This window comes from Platalea leucorodia (assembly GCF_965183815.1).
Source record: "Platalea leucorodia genome assembly, chromosome: W".
Taxonomy (NCBI): Eukaryota; Metazoa; Chordata; class Aves; order Pelecaniformes; family Threskiornithidae; genus Platalea; species Platalea leucorodia.
This window is the reverse complement of record NC_138859.1, coordinates 1,555,701-1,576,022: the sequence shown is the minus strand read 5'-3', so window position 1 is coordinate 1,576,022 and position 20,322 is coordinate 1,555,701. Positions and strand designations below refer to the sequence as shown.

General features: G+C 56.3%; 2 protein-coding genes across 4 annotated transcripts in view; one reads left to right on the top strand and one right to left on the bottom strand.

The window, feature by feature from the left end:
- Nucleotides 1-483: 483 nt before the first annotated feature.
- Nucleotides 484-8,657, top strand: LOC309601908 (LETM1 domain-containing protein LETM2, mitochondrial-like). Of its 3 annotated transcripts, XR_014230611.1 has the most exons (11): nucleotides 486-754; nucleotides 1,609-2,065; nucleotides 2,225-2,368; nucleotides 2,698-2,832; nucleotides 3,268-3,471; nucleotides 4,711-4,830; nucleotides 5,437-5,547; nucleotides 5,691-5,777; nucleotides 6,529-6,603; nucleotides 7,245-7,397; nucleotides 7,845-8,657. XR_014230611.1 is itself a non-coding variant. In XM_082335171.1 (10 exons), the coding sequence occupies exons 1-10, from the start codon at nucleotides 708-710 to the stop codon at nucleotides 7,293-7,295; spliced, it is 1,431 nt and encodes a 476-aa protein (XP_082191297.1). In that variant the 5' UTR covers nucleotides 486-707; the 3' UTR covers nucleotides 7,296-8,657. The 3 variants fall into 3 exon arrangements, 2 of the variants coding, with proteins under 2 accessions (XP_082191296.1, XP_082191297.1); XM_082335171.1 differs by having other exon boundaries at nucleotides 7,245-8,657; XM_082335170.1 differs by lacking the exons at nucleotides 7,245-7,397; nucleotides 7,845-8,657 and having other exon boundaries at nucleotides 484-754; nucleotides 6,529-7,038.
- A 9,807-nt stretch (nucleotides 8,658-18,464) lies between these two features.
- Nucleotides 18,465-20,322, bottom strand: part of LOC309601524 (fibroblast growth factor receptor 1) — a 30,644-nt gene continuing 28,786 nt past the window's right edge. The window contains exon 18 of the mRNA XM_082334569.1: nucleotides 18,465-20,233. Within this exon, the coding sequence (XP_082190695.1) occupies nucleotides 20,057-20,233 (177 nt within the window). The 3' untranslated portion in view covers nucleotides 18,465-20,056. The remainder of the gene's footprint in view (nucleotides 20,234-20,322) is intronic.

The window sequence follows — 20,322 nt, the reverse complement described above, 5'->3', positions numbered from 1 at the left end:
CCGAGCCCTCCCGCCTCTCGCCGGGCCGCCGGCCGAGGCTTGGCGGGCCGCGGCGCAGAACCGCGGGCTCCCTTCCAGCCCCTCTCCGCCCGTGGCTCCCGCTCCCTGCCCCGCTCTCCGGCTGCTCCATACATAACAAGGAAAAGGCGCAGGTGAAGCGCCTCCCTTACGTCACGCCCAGCCCCACCGCCTCGCGATGGCGTCACGCACCGGCCCGTGACATCACCCTTCAAGGCCCGCCCTCTCGCGCCTCGCCGCCGCCGCCCTCGCAGCCAATGAGCGGCCCTTCCTGAGGGCACCTCGGGTCAAGCCCCGCCCCCGCCCTGCTCCCATTGGGTGACTTCCGGCAGGGCCGCAGTCCTGCTTTCTGATTGGCCTCCGCCGAAGGGGTTGTGACGCACCGCGATGGCGTGATGGAGAGGGTACCATAGAGCGCAGCTGGCCGGGCTAGAGCGCCATGGGACAGCCCGGGAGGACCGGGGCCGCGGGCGGGCCCCTGGCGGGGAGCGGGGCCGGGGAGGGGCCGGGGCGCCGGGGTCCGGCCCGGCCGCGGGAGCTTCGGGGACCCCCAGCCCCCGCTCACGTCTCCCCTCGCAGCCACGGCAGGGGCGGGAGGGTCCCGGGCCGCTCCCCGGCCGCTCGCCCGCCTTGGCTGTCGGGGATGAGGGTCCCGCCGCCGCCCGCGTCCAGCCGGAGCCGGTGACCCCATGGCCTTCCACAGCTGTAACCTGCTCCTGGCGCTGGCCAGGCCGAGGTAAGGCGGGGTGGGTGCCTGGGCCTCAGCCTTCCCGCGGCTCCTCCTGCCCGGCTGGAGCTGAACGGGCTGGGGGAAAGCAGGCCTGCAGCCGGGAGGCTCCCCGGCACCGCAGCGCTTTTCCTTAGCGATGTAATGGCTGCGGCTGGTGCCGTTCCGATGCTTGCTAGCGCGCACGTTGAGCGCCATGTCGATGCTTTCATCTAGAGTCCCTCGCCAGGCTCCTGCACCAGCTTGCCTGGCTGAAGGTCGCAGAATGCTTTGGGATGGAAGGGACCTTTAAAAGTCACCTAGCCCGACCCCCCTGCAATGGGCAGGGACACCTACAGCTAGGTCAGATGAGAAGTAGAATGTCTGATTTATCTAAAACTTAAGGGATTTCGGCAGCTGTCGTAACGCGTAGCAGCCTGCAAGCTCTTGGCTCCTTTATAAATAACAGATGAAGCTGTCTGACCGCTTGCCCCTCTTCGGTGCGCAGCCCGTCTGGTCCAGCTGATGTTGCTGGGGGAGGGAAGGGGCAGGAAAAGCAGAGAACCCTGTTCTAAAGCGCTTGGTGAGAGGAGAAGGGGCTTTCTTTTTCTGTGTGTGCAACTGGCACGTTGCACGATGCAATCGGTAGAACAGCTTCCTAGAGGCAGGCTGAAGCCTTGAGTTATTCTCCCCCAGGAACGAAGTTGTTAGCGTGGGACAAATTCTCAATATTTTATCCATTGCTGAAGGATCAGAGTCTCAGATGCTGAGGCAGCCACGAGATTAATTTTGCAGGATTAATTTAGCACTAAGAACACTAATTTGTGTGTAATGCCTAGGTCCCTTAGCCACAATGCACTATTACTTGCTTAAATACCTCTCAGTTTCAGAGGCTCCCGTCTTCTCGTGCACTCCAGTCCTCCGTACTCTCCAGCGGTTGCTTTTGTCCAACTAGTGGATTCTCATTTAAACCGGACTTGCGTAAGAGACTCTGAAAACCAGCCGTCGCTGCACTGCGCGTGGCTGGGCACTGGCCTACCTCACTCGCCAGCTCAAGTCGTGCGAACGTTTCACACGTCCGCCTGCTTGCGTCAGGAGCTCCGAGATGAACCTCCGCCCCGCCGAAGTACTGTAAACGCGGGTACTAAGCCTGCTAAAACTCCAGCAAAACAAGTCGTGGAGACTCCCGTGGGAAAAAAGCCTTTACGCCAAAAAATTGTGGATGAACTGAAACACTATTACAGTGGATTCCACTTGCTTTGGATTGACACCAAGGTGGCTGCCAGGATGGTGTGGAGGCTGTTACATGGTCAGGTCCTCACTAGGAGGGAGAGACGACGGGTAAGTGCCAGACATATGAACACCTTAACGCTAAAATGATGCGTTAAGAGCCTTACTGTAACGAAAGAAGTTTAACCACTCAGTTTCCCCACTTCTTTGGAACGTGGGGTTCTTTTGTCTGGTTGAATAATAATGTTTGCTGTGCTCTTCTCTGTACAGTTGCTGAGAACTTGTGCAGATCTCTTCCGGCTGGTTCCCTTCCTGGTGTTTGTCATTGTCCCCTTCATGGAATTTCTGTTACCTGTATTCTTGAAACTCTTCCCTGAAATGCTGCCCTCGACGTTTGAGACTGAGTCAAAAAAGGTTTGTGTCCTTTCTGAAGATGTAGGCTGTGTACTCCAGCTCGTTAGAACATCCGTACGACTGCACAAAGAGCTGTTGTTTCCTGCCTGCTGCTGCAAATGAGTATCGGCCTCAGACACACGTCTAGGTCAGACATTCCTAGCTTATTCCTAGAATTTGAAGATTGTACTGTAAATAGCGGTCAGTAGGAAAGGACACAGCAATTTCATTTTCTACAGTAACCAAAGCCTGTTTGTTTTTAGTACTGAAGTCTTCATCTCTCTCCCAGAATCCCCTCCCTTCTGATTTTCAAGTGGAATTTCTAATTGTGTTTTATTTCCTAAATGAAGGAAGAAAAGCAGAAAAAGAAATTAAATGCCAAGCTGGAGTTAGCAAAGTTCCTGCAGGAGACCATTGCAGAGATGGCCAAAAGGAACAAAGCAGATACAGGACAAGGAAAACAATTCTCTTCTTATGTGCACCAGGTAAAAGGGGCTGTGCTGGGGATGACAGCAACAGGACGTACACCAGCTTTAGTGCTGCTGTTCTGGACAGAGAGTATGGCTTTTGTACAAAGATTGCAGAGAGATTTGACAGCGCAGAGCTGTCCTGTCAGGTGTTATTCTTCACGGGATACCCTCTTGCAGCTAACACCCTACTGACACTAGCTTTTGACCCCATCTGTCTGTACGGACAAGCATTTCCATCCGGGAATAACAGTGGAAGTTTTACCCTGTGAAATCCTTTAAGCCGCCACTCAAAAACACTGTTTCACTTTGGCCTTTTAACGATATCATTCTGTTTCCATCATACCTGTGTGAGAAACAAGACGGGCTTCTTCCTTAGAGAGGCACGAGGATTCAGAAACTGTGATTCTGTTCTAGTTTGGCTTTTGGCCCTGATGCCTCTGCTTTGTTTAGATTCGTCACACCGGCCATCAGCCCAGTACCCAAGAGATCGTACGCTTCTCCAAGCTGTTTGAAGATGAGCTGACCCTGGAACACTTGGAGCGGCCGCAGTTGGTAGCTCTTTGCAAATTGCTTGAGCTGCAGCCCATTGGCACCAACAATCTGCTCCGCTTTCAACTTCTGCTGAGACTCAGAACTATCAAGGCAGATGATGAGGTAAGTTTAAAATAGCTGCTTTGGTGGAACGCACGCTTTTCGCAATCTCAAGTTCTGCCCTCTGAATCACAGGCTGCCTGCTTTACATAAGGCGTGCGTCACTGCCCACACTCCCTCCTCAGATGTGAAGTTTAATATTGATGGGAGTGGGATTCTCCCCATGAGAGATTCCAGAAAAAAAACAGAATGGGGGTTCATTTTCCTGCGCCCTCGCTGCCTTTGGTGAACCCTAACGAGTGTGGCACTGCAGATATTGTCACTGTTTTAGAACACCCTTATATTTTTATTCTGGAGTCATACTAACTTGTAATAAAGGGAGGTTCCAATTCTGGAATAAATATTGTATGGAAACACCAGATTTTAACCAACTGAATTCAGTATGAGTTCATATTCGTTTATAAAGGGGCTGGATTTATTTAGCCTGGAGAAGGCCAAAGGAGAATCTGCTTGCTGTTTTCAACAGCCTAATGGGGTTATTTAGAAAATGGAACCAGACTTACAGGTGTAGAGTGAAAGGACACCAGGTAATGGTCATAAGTTGCAGCAAGGGAAATTCCAACTTGATAAGAAAAAAAAAAAATAATCAGCGAGCGGGTAAACAGTGGAACAGGTTGTCTAGAGGTTGTGAAATCCCCATCCCTAGAGAGGCTCCAAGCATAAATGGAAAAGGCTGAGCAATGTAAAGAAACTTCTAAGTTAGCCCTCTTTTGAACAGGAGGTTGGACTGGGGACCTCCAGAAGCCCCTTCCAGCCTACATTTTATGATTGTGTTGGAACTGTAATTTGAAATGGTGTTAAGAATCCTGTTACAACACGGAGGAAAGACCGGAACGCTTCTTGCTAGTAAGAGGTGACCGGTTCCGAAAGGCATGCGCAACTAACCACAGGTTCAGCTTTAAAGCCTGCAATCTTGACAGTTGTCAGAGTTACCTGTCTTTGAGTGAATTCTTCAAACCTATAGGATCACGTGTAAAAGTGAAATTCTCAGTACTGGGGGGGGGGGGGGGGACGGGACACCAAAATAATCAGGATCAAAGTTTTTCATCTTCTGTAGCTGAACACTGTTAGCTTTCAAGGACAGAATGACTTATCTACAAAGCCAGTTCTGTCTCATCTTTGCATTGGTATGATTTTGTGCACGCTTACCTAAACAGACATTTCTTTGGGCTCGAGTTCATCAAGTACATCGGGGTTTTGGCTTGCTCTGTGCCTAGATAGGAACGTGCCTTTTCGTTTCAGATGATTGCCAAGGAAGGAGTCAGTGGCCTAAGTGTGTCTGAACTGCAGAGCGCATGCAGAGCCAGAGGAATGCGATCGTTGGGTCTCTCGGAGGAGCAGCTAAAGGAACAGCTCAGACAGGCAAGTACACTCTGCTCCAGTCCTGTTTGACAAGGTTTCGCCTAGGACAGAACGGCGTGCAGTGCTCAGATAGAGCTGGCGCAGTTTCACTAAGAATTCACGCGAGTGTTTCTAGATGGAGCCTCACCTGCGTAGCTGAGCTTTAAGGCATGAAGTATCCAGATTATGTCTTAGACTGAAGAGAAAACCAAGTAGCATCAGGACCAGCTAGAAGCAAGATGAAGCAGGGGGGTGGAATATGTTTTAAGCTTCTAAAGTAGCCAAGACTTGTAGGAGAGCCAACACTAGTCTTTCATAAGCATTCAAACAGATTACGGCTGTAGGTGCTGTATTTCAGGTGAGCTGTAGATGACTCAAAGTACTGAGCTTTCGCTGTTGGCTGTTTGTCAGTGGTGATGTCGGTACCTCACCGGTAGCTGGAAACTTCCTCTCTAGTGTGTATTCCACACGCTATTCTTAACTTTTTCTTCTCATTGTGGTAACTTAAAACTGTATTAGCCAAACTCAAGATAGCTTTAAGACCTTTGAGGACAAAGAGTGCTATATAAGTAAGTACTGACGTACAGCCAACATGAAATAACTTTTCCTTCTGTTTTCTTCTAACAGTGGCTGGATCTGCATTTAAAAGAGAACGTTCCCCCTTCTCTGCTCCTGCTTTCCCGTGCCTTGTACTTAATAGATGTAAAGCCACAATCTGTTCCCGTTCCACAAAATAAGGTGAGTTGTTTGAATAAAACTTTCAGGTTAATAGTTTAACCATTACGCATTATAAAAATGAAGCACTGTGACACGAATCTTGTTCTTTGATCCTCCAAGTGGACTGAAGTTATAACTGTAGTGAACTATATGTTCTTCCGTAGGTAGATGAAACTGCTGAAATCATGACGTCTGTTCCCGAAGGTCAAGAGACCCTCGTGGATCCTGCCCCCGTTGTACAGGGAAGAAAGGTTAGAAAATAGCAGTCTACAAGCAGGAAAATGAGTGTGTGGTGCTGTAATCCTTGGGAAGAGCGTGTGAACAGACCTTTCCAAAGCTAGACAAAACCCAATGTCTGACACCATTGCACAGAGCACATAAGCAATGTATATTCTTGCATTCTGTACGTGTTTTTGCCTGAGAGCCTCACGGTTGCATACTCTGACTTAAGAGACAACGAAAGGGTACAGAGATCTGCTGTGGCACATCTTGTCCTGTTGCTGGAAACAGCCGGTTATTCAATACCACGTTACTGGCTGCCAGCAGAGGAGCACTCACAAGCTTCTATGTTGCTGCAGTCACATAAATATAGAGACTTCAACCCAGGTACAGTTTGCTCAGAGAAGCCAGCTAAAAGGTGGCTTGTTTTCAGCTCTCCTAGTGAACCTGGGCTGAGTAGTCCAGGACAAAAAGAGCCAAAATATCTAGAGTAAGAAAGCCAGGGCATATGGTTCTCAGCGTTGTAAATTCCTTAGATCAGTCCAAGCTGATAAAAGCAGCAACAGAAATTAAAGGAGAATATTGTGTCAACTGCTAGAAATATTTCCAAATAGCTCTGCTAAATTGCGTAGGGGAAACGATGGAAGTGATGACATAGAGCTCTCACAAAGACGCATTGCAGGGAACAGCCTTATTCAGAAAGGAGAAGGGCCTGTACGGGGTCTAGCTAGAGCGTTGTTTTCTGAGAGGGTTCTGTGACTTAAAGCTGCTTTTTCCTTAAAGAATGAAGAATTTGTATCTCAGCCAACAGAGAAATTGCCAGTCTCAGAAGTGTCAGTTAAGCCTCCCCCACGAGAGGTAAGCTTTTCAAAATTCTTAGACTTTCCAAAGGAGATTGTTCTTCACACAACTTACAGACAAACGGGAAATTTGTGCTACAAGGTGTTGTGAATCTGAAGTTCAAGGAGCGACTGGAGAAATTGTGGACGAGAACTGCATTGAGGGCTGTTAAATACAAAAATACCACAGGTGACTGAGAGACTGCAGTCAAACTGGGAAAGGTAGCAGGGCATTGTGGGGAACTCCCAGTATGTCCTTGCCTTGTACTCTTCCTTAATAATCTGCTTTGGACCGCTAGGACAGACCAGCCTTCCGTCAGAACCACCATAGCGTTAAGTGCCATTTTGTATCCGTAAAAATATTTCTACAGTGACTTGCCTTTCTTTTGCCCATTTTCTTTCTGTGAATATTTGGTTTCAATTTAGCTGCTTGTGTCTACATCTTGGATGCCCGCTTAAGGCAAGTTTGGGAGTCCAGGCTGACTTTTATCAGCAGGAGAATGCTCCTTTACCCTGAAGAACTTTAGTCTTAGTCAACTGTTATTCTCCAGAGCAGCTTCCTGTATTAAATGGGAAGATACCTTCTTCAAAAAAGGTTTGAATTTTAAGAAGTGTTTGTATCGGTACTGCCTAAAGTCTGCAACTTTCTCTTCCACCTAGACTAAAATGGAAGCATCTCAGAGCAGCAAGGCCGGCGCCAACGGAGTCTAGCCTGAAGCCAGCAAGGACTAACGCCGGGAGAGAAGAGCTTTCATCTCCGCACCTCCTTAAAAGGGAAGAGTGATTTTCCAGGAGGCTGCTTTACACAGAAAGGTGTCAGTAGCCCTCCGGGGCCTCTCTGTCTATTCCAAGCTTATTAGCAACTGGGCCGTGCTAAGCCTGAATGGCACCGGCTTCGCATTTGTACTGGATCCCCTACCCCCACCGTTTTAACTTCTGTTGTAAATATGTTAATAATGATGCTGCTGTCTGTGCTGTCACTCAGCAGGTGTTTGTGCTCTTAAACCTTAGAAAAGGCAGCTTTTCATTGTCATAAAGGCCTCGGCGCAGAGTGAGCTAGGCTGGAAGTCCAGTAAAACCTGTTCTACAGTTTGAAATCCTCTGCAGGAACATAGCCACAAATCCAGGGCTTGCAGCTCGCCCTGCTGCCGCAGCTTTACAAGCTCAAGCTTTTGATCCTCCTCAGCGCGGTTTAACCAATAACTAGCGCACAGAATGACCCGTGTAGCCATTGTATTTAACTGTCACATTTGTACCAAGGAGAACAACCGCAGCAGAGGGAGGAGCAGCACTCTGCTCAGTGGCGTGGTTGAACTTAGCTGTTCGGAAAGACTTGAGAACTTGCTGGACAAGAGCAGAGCAGTGAAGAGGACAGCTTCCACCGCGTGAGCGTTTGCATTCATCGGCAAGAGCTGCAGCAGGTGCCAGACGCTGTTACCGCAGGCAGAGAGCTGCGGTTTTAGGATCCCACTGGGTCATGCGAGGTAGCGAGCGGGGGACCCACGCACATTTCCCAGGTCCGATGTAAGGCTTGGTTAAACCTTATCAGGCTCAGAACTGCACATCAGCAAGTGCTCTCAGACTTACTGTACTTCACAAAATGATTCTTCACACACTCCAGTGTTGACTCTTTGTTTGGTAGACTCTACAGGAGGATACTGAAAAGCTGGTTTTAGCATTTGTTAAGTTTTTTACTTTGTCCTATGATAATGTTCAGAAATCGCTCACATTATGGATTTTAAATATGTGTAATTTATACTTACTGTAAAATTAAAGTTAGGCTTGGTGCTAAGTAGAATGAAATACCTTTTCTAGAGGTCAGACAGCCTTTAGAACAATCCGACTCAAAAAAAGCCAGTCCTCTCAAGGCCAGGTGTTATCAGCACTTTAAACATACGGCTTCAGGCCCTTACTCGCAACGCAGAAACAGCTTCCAGAGGACAGCTACCGCTGTGCTGCGTTCTCACTCCTGTACCTGCACCCCTGCCCTGTTCGTACAGCCAGTACGCAATGCTGAGTATTTGTATTTAATCGGTGGTTAGTAAATGAGAACAAATGTTATTTCAATAAAATAACCCCATTGCTCAAGTGTCGCTCCTTCCTCTGTGTAACACGGATGAGATGTTGCTGGTAGCCATTACTTTGCGGACTGAGACAGAATAGCCTTTGGCTACTTGTCTGTTTAACGGAAGCCTTGTCTCCTTGCTAACACTGGCGGTTGCTGTTCCTTGAACAGAACTGCGACCGAACATCTGCAGAGCCCGCTTCGTCTAGAAAAGCATTTCACCCCCTAAAGAGCCGAGTACAAATGCTCAGTGCAAGATTTCACTGGTGCTGAGCACTGAGGTCGGTGCGCAGAAGTAGAAGAATGCAAGTAATTTCTGTATTGTGGCTAAAGCGTGTAAATGGCGAGGTGGCATTCCTGAGTTCAAGGTAAGCGGGAAGAGGGGAGAAGGGAAAAGTCTCCCTGATTTCAAGCGCACAAACGGGGCTTGCAGAGCCAGCCTAGTTCACTAAACCCTATCAAAGCAAGAATGTCGCAGACAGGAGGAAAGTCGGTCTTTTTGATAAGGTGAACGAGCTCAGGCTAAGCGTGGGCAGGATTTCTTGAAGTGCAAAAGGAAAGAAGTGGCAGTGAAAGAAGCCTGAGCAAGCTGTTGCTGTGGGGACCCAGAGAGCTCCAGCCAAGCCATGCGTTCAGGAGCTTCGTTACCGTCGAGTCGCTGACGCTGCTGCGTCAATTAAGGCAAAATCAGTCGCGTGTGCTTCGGTCTAGCTACGCGTGTAGCTTCAGGAGAAGCAGAAAAGCGGGTACCGTTAATCAAAGGCTCTCTGCCACAGAGACCTCCTCGGCTTGTTTGCAAATGTGTTGGTGAGCTGCGGCTGGAGAGCGCTCTCCGAAGGATGGATCACTCGCCTAACACTAACGCAACCCGGGGGAAGCGATCCCTGTCCCACACCAGCGGGCACACACAGCAATTCCGCTGCTGTCGGTGATTTCTCCAGCTCTGCCACCCTGCCCCAAGCCCCGCTCTTTGCCAGCGGTCAAGAGCTTACGTGGCCATTACCGAGGGACGGGGCTTTTTTAGCACAACGTGAAGTAATTAGTCCAGGCGCAAATGAAGCCATGAAACAACCCGGGCAGCGGCCGGGCTGTGCCTGGCTCCTCCGGGCTCTGCCAGCTGCACATCAAGGGCTGCTGCTGCTGCTGGCAGCCCCACGGCCACCGTCAAACACGCGTGGGTCCCGCACCGAGCCACGGCCACTGCCGCTTCCCACCGGTAGATAGCAGCACCATCCAATTCTTGCCCCGAAAAGCCCCAAAACGGAGCTTTTTTAACTCCCCTGTTGGGAGTTAAACCGCCTGGTTTGGGAGCAGCCCAGGCTGGTGCCGAGCCCTGTGGGTGCCCAGCTCCCCCCCCGTGTCCGCTGCACCCTGGCCTGCGATAGCCCACGGCCACAGAGCTGAGCCATCGCAGGGCCAGGCGCAGGCAGCGCCACCCAAACCCTTTCAAAACAGGCGCAAAACCTCGCGCGCCCCGGCTGCGGATCCCGCTGTCTACGAGGCCCCTTCAGATTTAAGCCAGGATCCTGCCCTGGATTTAAGTGACATCCAGCAACCAGTATTAAAAACACTCAGGTCCCGTAAAGACGGGTCATGCCGAGATCTCGCTTGCCGTTCCTGCTGCTCCCCGGTATCTGGGGCTACCGGAGCCAGCTTGGAGGGGGACAGCCATGTGCGTAGCTCTCTCCTCCAGCCAACAGCCCTGCGGGGTTCAAGCTCCAGCTCCCCGAGCAACACATAAAAGCCCCGTGCACGAGGCGCATGGCGAGCCCTTTCTCGTTTTAAAGAGCTGGCTGCAGCCCTGTAACAACAGGGCAGCACATGCAGAGTCTGGTCCTCGCACGCAACCCTACAATAACAAGCCAACATCTGCGTCAGGGAAGGCAAAGTTTGGTTGAGAAATCGTTTTTATTTCCAGGGGTGATTAAGAGCCACAGGAAGGAGCGTTACCCAGAAATGCCCTCTCCACAGAGCCCATCTGAAGGCACCCATCACGGCTGAGGAATTTCAAATTCCCAGAATCAGCCGTTCATTAGCGCGGCGTAATGAAGCGTTTTCAGCACCAACCAGACTTCAAAGGTTTCTGTTTTCTCCGCGCCTGCAGCAGCGGCTGAGCTTCAAAGCTCAGACCTCGGCGTTGCGTCCCAGCCAGCTCCAGCAAACCAAAGCCCCTCGGCCGTGCGCGCTGCGGGGCCGGCCCCAGGCTTCGCGGTGCTGCCCGCGGGCCGGGCACGGCAGCGGGGCGACGCTGCCTGCGACGCAGCCTCCCCACGGGCAGCGCGTCGGCGGGGCACAGGGACGCGGGAGATGGGCTCCCCGAGGCTCCCGCGCAGGCGTGGGCATCACCGCTCGGTCGCTGCTCCCGCAGCCTGCCCGGGAGCCGGTGCCGGAGCCGTGCCCTGCCCCAGGCCCCCCAGCTGAGCCCCCGCGCAAGCAACACCGGCGCGCGGAGACGCTCCCACCGCTCCTAACAGCTCGCCAAGCTCCTCACCGCTGTGCTTGCGGCCCGTGGAAGCAAGCCTGCCCGATGCAGCGGGCAAGCCCGGTAGATACCTTCTGCACAGCAACAACGGGCTCATCTTTCCCCTGCCTTAACGCTGCATCCGACAGGGACCAGTATACCAGTAGCACAACAGCTGAGCAGGATCAGGCCGTTAGCTTCGCGGGGTAAACGATCCAACAGGGAAAGGCTTGGAAAAGCTACAGGGAGGAGAGTCACTAAAGCGGAGTTATATCGAAGGTGTCTGAACACCTGGGTCCGGAACAAGGGTTTTGAGTGAAAGCACGTGCCCACAGCCCTCTGGAGGGGCACGGGCCAAGCACCGAGTTTCTCAACAACCAGAAATGGGAGTTAACAGCAGCAGCTCACCAGCAACATTTCCAGAGAAACCCCTGCTGCCAGCAGCTGAGCTGCTCGGGCAGAGGCAGGAGCGAGCAGCTGCCGGGAGAAGACCCCTCTCGGCTCATTTCACAGCCTCAATTATGCAAAAAATAAACCATTCCCTAGAGAACAATAATAATAATAATAAATAATAACAAGAGCACAGCCCCAGAGCTGGGGAGCACTTACCAGTGAGCCCAGGATGCTCTGGGGGCTGCAGGCTATAGGGTGGTTATAAATCCCTGGATTTAAAGGGACCCACTCACCCCCCGCCCCCAGCACAGGGCCCTGCCTCCCCAGGGGCTTCTGGCAGAGCTGGGGGGTCCCAGGGGTGGGCAGGGGAGCAGGGCTTTGCTTTTGGAACCGTTCCCGCTTTGCAGATGGCGGGTGAGCGGTGCGGGGGGCACAGCACCCTGGGGTGCACCCAACCCAGGAGCCGGAGGAGACATCCCCCCTGCCAGGGGTCCTGCTCGGAGCACGGCGGTGCCGGAGGGCAGCACGGGGCTGCGACAATGTGCAAATCACCGACAGCTCACGGGTCAGGTCACCCAGCAAAGGGGGTCTGTGCCTGGGTGCTCCTGCCCCCAGAGGAGAAGGCGAGGGAGAAATGGCTCTGTCCTGCCCACGCACACTGGGAGCACGGGGGGCTCGCTGGGGCTGCCCCGGGCTGATGCCCCAGTCCCCGGGGACGGGCTGCTGCAGACCTGCCCCCGCGCACCTCTGGGAATCGCTCCACAGGCCTTGTCCCTCTGGGGATGCTCTTCTCCGGGGATGCTGCGCGGCTGAACCCCCAGCCCTCAGCCTGCTCTGGGGTGATCTGCCCCGCGCTGCCGCTGGACCGCCATACCGGGAGATCCACCCATGGCCACCCAAAGGCTTTTCTCCCCCCTCCTGAGCGCTGCAGACCCCTCTGCCCCAGCTCCCGGCGCCCAGGGAGGCTCTTTGCTCCTGCCCTGATACAGGCAGGAGCCGGGGCTCAGCCGGGGAAGAACAAGCTCTGCCAGCGAGCCCGTTGGCCGCGGAGGGGAAAAGACACGTGCCGCCTCCCGGGGCTGCTTCGGCTCTGCCAGGCTCGCAGGAAGGGGGTGCCAGCCCCAGAGAGAGCCCAGCCAGCACCTGGGGAGCCCACATCGCCCCCGAGCCGCTCCGCATCCCCACCCCGGGGTGGGATCCCCTCCCACCGCCGGGCTCTGCGCTGCACGGCGCGGTGGCAGGTCTGGCCGGGGGACAAGCACTGCGTTCTTCTGGCAGCCTGGAAAGTTTTCAGGGTGTTTGGAGAATTTGGAGTTGAATTTCAAATTGTCAGGGGCTTTTCCGGTCTTGGTGCAAGAGGTAGGCAGAAAATTACTGAGATAATACCCTTAATTTCCTGCAAATGGGTAATGTTCCCTTGAAAGACTGCCACTCCGATAGTCCTTAAATACATCTTAGGAGAACATCTTATACCACATAATACAGGATAATGAGGGAAGTCATCTTCTCCCGCCCGGTGTTCCAGGCCTGCGACTGCTCCGACTTCTGAACCCGACTGAACTCTTCCTGGCAGTGTTTAGCAACCGCCTAGGGAAATCCGAGGTGAAATGATCAGATAATAGCTCCTTCGGCAGCTGCTTTGCCAGCTGGGCTCAACCAGCCCGGAGAGGAGCAGCAGGTTTGTCCAAAAGGTCCGGCAGCCCTTGAGCATCCCGCGCTGCGTGAGAGGTGCCTTCTGGCCGGGGATGGGTCCGTCTGTCGGGGCCAGGCGTCCCTGAAACTCGCCCACCGCCGCCATCCTTAACCGGGGGCCTTAAACACAACATATTTCCTCCGAGTAACCCAGGATCCAGCGAGCTGCTCAGTTCCACGGCCTTGGCAGCTTCACCGGGGCGTCAGGAGCTGCGAGTTACCCGCCCGAGGTGCAGGAGCATGAGGCGGCCTGTTCTCTGCTGGTTTTATGGTCATTAACAGTAATTAACATGGGAAGCAGCGACTGGCACCCAGGGCCATGGTGGGAACGCAGCCCCGGGGCTCGGCTCAGCCCCCAACAAGCTCGCAGCAAGCTCGCAGCAAGCCGTCCCCGTTGCCTACCTCCACCCTCCGGGCGCCGACCCCGTGCCGGCTCCCAGCGGCTCCCTCGGGATGCTCCTGCCCGGCAGCCCCTGCTCGAGGCGGAGGGAGAGGAGGAGGCTGGCGGGGTGTCCTGGGCGGGACGAAGGCCGAGCCAGCGTGCGCCTGCCGCGGAGGGAGCAGCACATTCTTCTGCTGAGAGGTTTTGCAGATGGAGAGCAAAGAGGGGCTGGCGGGGAGCCTGCGGCTTCACCTGGGCGCTGCGCTTCGGCCGCGGGCGAGCTAAGGGCGAGCTAAGGCGCTCCCCGCCTCCCCGTCCTCCTGGCTGCGCTTGGCCTTGGCCACACCACGCTGGCGTGCGTGCGAGGGGTCGCTTCGTGTCTGTTTTCCTCCTGTGTTTTTAATTTAGAAAGATCTGGAAGCTGGGGCTTTCTCTTCCCTGGTTTTCCTGCGGCGAGCCCCCAGCCGCGCGGCAGCGTTGCCAGCTTCGGTGCTTAGCCTGAAAGCGAGCCCGAGTTGTGAACGGAGAGGAGCAGCGCGCTGGGGCCGGGCAGAGGTGGATGAACCCGGAGCAGTCTTGGGCCACTTACACATCCCTGAAGAAACCCAGTTTTGGATCAAAAATCCCTGTATCACCCCCAGCTGCTTCCCCCCAGCCCTCGCAGGTCGTTGGTGGCCGCAGGGCTTTCCGGGGGGATCTCCTCGCCCCCGGCAGGCAGCCGGCCCCTGGGCTGGGAGAGGCGAGCCCTTCCCGGGTGGATTTGTGCTGCAACGCTGCGGAGAGGAGCTCTGGTCCCCCGTGCCCCTCGGCAGGCGCCTGCGGGAGCTGCGGGGCTGGCGGCACGTGCCCGAGTCTCGGCTCTGCCCGGCGTGCCGGGACCCCAGGCGCCTTCCTGGGACCCCCTTACCCCATAGGCACAAAAAGGGGAGAGTCAGCGGTTTTGCTCCGTGACCCCCTGAGCAAACAGAGGAAACGAACCCAGCAGAGCCCCATAAATTACTGGATTCTGTTCTGCAACAGCGGGCAAATTAAACGTTGCAGAGATCCAAGGCCGTGTGTGCTTTGGCGTGGGGAGAGCTTTTCCAGCCACGCTGGTGCCAAACACCTTTCAGCCCTCCCCTCGGCTCGGAGAGCCTGCTCCTCCGCAGGTTTATCCTTCCCCCGGGCATCCCCGCGCTATCGCTGCTCCCGGCTCGGAGCTGGGCTTTATGGCACCCGTGTCTGCCGCCATCGGACGCCGTGCTGGTGTGGGGGCAGCGGCTTCTCCGGGAGATGGGGGATTTCTGCTGGGTGCTGGCTGGAAACGTCTCCTGTGCCACAGCCAGCGCTGGTCCTTGCGTCAGCCTCTTCTGCAGAAAGCTGTTGGGGAAAGATGCACTGGTCAGCACTTTTATAGTAGATTAATATTCTGAGGGAAAAGCACTGATTTAGTGAGGCCCAAGCACAACAAAGGCTGAGATTTATAGCCTCCTGTATTCGAGCATTGCATTCCTAGCAGGCTTTCTGTCTCTGTTATAAATTTGTAACAAAGGAGACGGAGGCTTACACCAGCTTAAAGTAACGTAGAACAAGGCCTCGATAGCCAAACCTTGCACAGAGCTTCACGGAGCGCAGGCGGCAACGTCCCCGGGTTGTCTGCCAGGGATGGTCCCGTCCTGCCTCTGCCTGCCCTTGCACCCCAACGCGCCCCGGCTGCACCCGCTGGAGCCCCGGCCGCGGCGCGGGGATGCTGGGGGGGTGCTCGTCCCCTGCCCGTGCTGCAGGGCTTCCCCCCGCAGCTGGAGCTGAGCCGCGGTGCCACCGCCGGCCTGGCACGAGCTGCGCTCAGGATTTGGGAGCATCCCATCCCGGAGCCGTGCTGCGAGGCCAGCCACGGAGCGGGGCAGCAGGCAGGGGTGCGGAGGGTGCAGGATCCCTTCTGAGCCCGCCGCGCAGTGGCGGGGCTTGGACAGGAGCGGGAATTGTCTGCAGCTGCCCTGGTTCATAACTGATGTTTTGTTTGGATGAAATGAAGCCGATCTGTGGTGTTTGACAGGGTCTGGTGCGCGAGCTGTCAGGGCGGTGATGTGCAGCAGGGGAGCCTCGCCGAGAGCTGTGCCAAGTTCCCGCCTCGGGAGGGCCTGAGCGGACGGTGCGACCGGGGCCGGGATGCGTGCCAGGACACCGACAGCCACCGCAGGGCTCGGCACGGGCACAGATCCCCGTGTGCGAGCAGCCCTTTCCAGAGCTGCCCTCTGCCCCTGCCTCACAGCCCCCCACGCCCAGCGTCCACCCCGCGGATGGGGCTGAGGCGGGGAGGTGAAGGGGTGTCCGCTCCCGGACATCCCCAGGGTTTTGGGGAGCGCTGCCTCGAGCCCCGGGCAGATGATGGCTGCCAGGAGCTGCGGACGTGGCCCTGCTCCCGCTGAGCTTCCTGCAGGTTATTTCCTTGCAAGGAAGCAATTTATGGCTGGAAAGCTGCCCCGGCTTCGCCTCCATGACCTCCCTCCCGCTCCGCTCCCCATCAGTCGCGCTGCAAGAGGGGCTGCGCAGGACCGTGCGGTGCCAGGGGCTGCCGGCACCCCTCTGCCCGCCATGCTCACCTGCGCGGCTGGGGTCCGCCTTGCCCATCCCGCTGCCTGCACCGTGCAGAGCAGGGTGCCACAGGGCTGCTGCAGCTCCGAAGCGCAAGCGAGGGTTTTGGGGGGGAGCCGCGTGCCCTCTTGCCTGTTGCCTCCGCCACAGCTGCGCACATCTGGCTCCGTCTTTGCTCAGCTGACACCGGCCCATCGCCGGGCTGTGGGTGGCCAGGGTGGGCTGGAGCCGGACCCCTGGGTCCCGCTGCCTCGCGGCGGCGCTGACCCTGCAGCTGGGTGGGACGCGCGGGGCGGAGGGGTGGCCGCAGAGGGGGGGTTCGCTCCCCACGCACCTGCTGAGCCGTGCTCCGGGAGCTCGGCCGTGGGACCGCGTGCCAAGGTGGAATTGCAAAGAAGGTTTCCTGCCATGGCTGGTAGCTGGACAAAGCCCAGCTCAGTGCCGAGCGGAGCAGCCAGGTCCTGGGCCCGGGCCAAGAGATTGTCTCGGTCCTGCACAGCCGGAGGGCTTTAAAAGGAGAGAAAGAGGAAGGCGAGGAGTGGAAGAGACAAAGGATGCTGTGAGAGCCAAACATGCTGTCATGGGCCGAGCGCTCAGCGGCCACCAATGCCTGACGCCCCTGGCCACCCGCTCGGGGGGCTCCCGCAGGCAGCGACTCCGGATCCCCTGTTGTTTTGGGGTCATTTCCCAAGGGACCCCATCCCACCCACCTCCTAAGTTCAATTGCAACAGGGAGGCCCCGGTGCTGGGCAGGACTGGAGGGGCCGCAGGCACCCCCCGGGCAGGTACCCAGCGGTGCTGGGTGATGGGGACGGCTTTGGGATGGCTTTGGTCCTGCAGGTCCCCGCGCAGCGCCGAGCAGGATGAGCTCCTGCAGCCGTGTCCTGGGCTTGCTGCTGCCCTTGGGGCTGATGGCTTGGGGTCCTTCTCCATGTGGGCTCTGTGCGGGGGCCACCCGTGTGCTGGCTCTGCAAGCGAAGGGTGCTGATGCCAGCTTTGGGGTAGCCCCATCTCCTGGAGTTGCCCACGTGAAGAGGATGCTGTACTGGGAAGAGCAGAAAGGAGCCAGATCTCCCTGCTCCGGGGCCCGCGTCCAGGCAGCACCGTCCCTGCAGCCCTCCAGGGCTTCGGCTGGATGAAGGGCAGCGCAGCATCCCCAGGGCTCGGCGGGAGGGACCGGCCATGCCTGGGGCACCGGTCCCCGAGGGGATGCAGAGGGCACCCGGCTCTGCATGCCCACCCCTTCCCCAGCCCCGCAGCGTGCGTTAGCAGCGCTGCCGGAGTCACTCTGCTTATTATCATATTTAATTGCCCTCCTGGTAACCCCAGGAAATGAGCAGAAGATTGTGATAGCAGCAGTTTCTGATGATGTAAACACGAGCTCCAGCTCTCCCCGCCGCCTTGCCAAGTCGGTCCCAGGGAGAGCGGTGATTTATGGAGACCCCCAGCCCCGCTCCCCCCGCTCCCGGCTGCCTGAGCTGCGAGTTTAATCTAGGACTGTGAATTCAACATAAATCACTTGATTAAAAGCTCTACTTAATTTAGGAGGGGGGGAGGGCAGAGCGCAGCTGATCGATTTAATTTACACAGGGAAATAGCAACAAGCAGATGCTTTTAAAAGGGCCAGTGAGGCTGGGGATCCTGCAGCCGTTTCATCTTAACCATTTCGGTGCTCGGTAAAGGGGCTGGTAGCCTCTCGCCCCCCCGGGTAAGCCACCGCTGGGCACCCCTGCCCAGACCCCGCATGCCCAAGCAGCTTGGGGGGCCGCGGGGTGCAGGATGCCCCCATGATGCCCCGACTGAGGGTCTTCGGCAGCATCTTTAACCCTGGGCTTCTCGGGCGATGAAACGCCTTTCCCAGAGCCAGTGGTTTCTGGAGGCAGCAGGTCAAGTTTAAATGCAAACGGGCTGGGGCTGGCACCGGCTCCAACCTGGGAGGAGAAAAAATAAGTCAGGAAAAGTGGAAAGACTGAAGGAGAGCTGCCAGCGGTTACGTCAGGAGGGGAGGGCTGCCCAGCCGGCCCCCCGCCGCCCCAGCCCCGCCATGGAATTTTGAAGCCATGAAAAACAGAGCTCCCGCAAAACCAGCCGCCATTCCTCGCTGCTCTCCGAACGTCGCCCTCCCGCACCGGTCGCTTGGATGAGCTTTAGCGCCTGGACCCCTTACAGCCCCTTCCCCATCGCCCACCGGCCCAGAGCATCTCCCACTGCCCCCCCAGGGATGGGGCCACGGCTGTAAATTCTTGGTTAAAGTCTTTAATAATTACAAGAATTCCAGATTCATTACAGAAGAGTTTACAACAAATAATATTTCTCCATACAAAGGCAAAATAAACTTTCAAGTAATAGCGTCCTGGCTCTGGAGTCTCAAGGCCAGTGACGGGGAGGGATGGGGGCACGCGTGGCCCCTACCCCAGCGAGGGGCTGCCCCCGGCCGGGGAAATGCCCCGTCCTCCCCGGCACAGCAAACCGGCACCAGCTCTGCGGAGCAGAGCTCGGGCACCGCAACCGCCTCCGAGACGGAGATGGGCAGAGCCGGGGGCACGGTGCCCCGGACGAGGACGCTCCCCCGGGCGCCGGTAAGGCACTGGCGGGCATCGCCCAGGGAGCTGGGGCTGCACAGGGCACGCGTCCCCCGGCCGGGGCGCAGCGGGGCCAGGCACCGAGCCGGGCTGGAGGGGTTGGTGCCACGCAGCGCCGCTCCGGTGTCCCGGGGGGCCGGCGTGGGACCGGTGCGACCCCAGGCCCCCCGCTCCTTCCCAGGGGAGCCAACCCCCAGGACAGGGGCTGCGGCCCCCTCCCCAGGGCACCGTCCCGACCCCTCACCGGCACTGCCTAAAACGCAGGGCACGCCCGCGCCCCGGCACCCCACGCACCAATATGGTGCCGCGGGCGCTTGGCAGGCGCTGCCCGGCCCCAGCCCCGCCAGAGCCCGGGGGGGAGGCGGGGGCCAGGGGAAGGCCAGGCACGTAATGACAACCTATTCCCAAAAGGCATCGACACATTATTATTATTGTTTAATACAACCCCATATAAAACTGAAGCAGCAGCAGCAATTCTTATTGAGGGACCTAAACTGAAATAGGTTTAGAACATAATTTAAAAAAATAAAAACAGCAAAAGTAGCAAAATATATGAACTTTTTTTTTTTTATAGCAACTGATATCTACCAGCCACTAGTACCTTCCTACCAAACTGGTATATCTCTGGTAACAACCCTTTTAAAAAGACATGTAAATATATATTCATATTTATACATATTTTTAGCTATATACACAGGACTTTTGTTTTTAGCACTGGTGTATTTGGCTGCCTCTACTATCAGTGCTGAGCAATGTATACGCTGCGTCTCCCACTTCCAAGGTACCAGGGGTTGGAGTCCCGCGCCGGCCGGCTGTGCCAGCGAGGCCTCCGGCACGCCGACGCTCCCCGGCTGGCGTGGCCGCCGACACCCGGCGCTGGCCTCGGCTTCGCGAGTTCTCCAAGTCGCAGATAAGCCCGGCTCTCCTTGCCCTGCCAGGACGTGCCGTCCCGGGAAGGGCGGCTGGCTCCCTGGCCGGGCGCTGCCCACAGGAGAGGATTTCAGCTTAACCAAATGGAAATATTCAAGCACAGACTTCACGGAAAAGAGGGTTTTTTTTAAAAAAAAAAAAGAAAAAAAAAAGGAAACACCAAAAAAACACCAGAACAAAACCTTTGGGCTGCAGAGAGCTCACAACTAAGGCGGCAGGAGGAGCTGGCATGAGAGGTGGGTGGTTTTGGTTACGCGAGATGCTACGGTTGTGTCTCTGAACCCTTTCTGCAGTAGCTCAGCAGGACCGGGCTGCGCAGGCAGCGTCCAGGGGCAGCCCGCGGGCAGGGCAGGGCAGGGCAGGGCAGGGCAGTCCCTGCTGGCAGTGCCACCCTCAGTGTCGCTTCAGTCCGCCGTTGGTGTGCTGAGGGGGGAACTTGGGAAGGCACGGCTCGTCTGGAAGAGGGTCGTGAGAAAAAACAGAGTCCTCTCCCGAGGAGCAGGTGGAGCTGCGGGTGTCCGGGAAGCCGGGAGAATACTGATCCAGAGGCATGGAGAGGTCCAGGTACTCCTGGGAGGGACGAACCCCGAGGACGGGCTCAGGAGGGGACTGGGCATCCCCGCGGGAGCACCCACCCCAGGCAGGGTGGGTGCAGGTGG

Bases quoted from the DNA above. Each gene is read 5' to 3' on its own strand.
- LOC309601908 (XM_082335170.1), top strand. From the start codon at position 708: ATGGCCTTCCACAGCTGTAACCTGCTCCTGGCGCTGGCCAGGCCGAG. The intron at 3,472-4,710 runs GTAAGTTTAAAA...TTTTCGTTTCAG, and splicing joins CTATCAAGGCAGATGATGAG to ATGATTGCCAAGGAAGGAGT. The intron at 5,778-6,528 runs GTTAGAAAATAG...TTTTCCTTAAAG, and splicing joins CCGTTGTACAGGGAAGAAAG to AATGAAGAATTTGTATCTCA.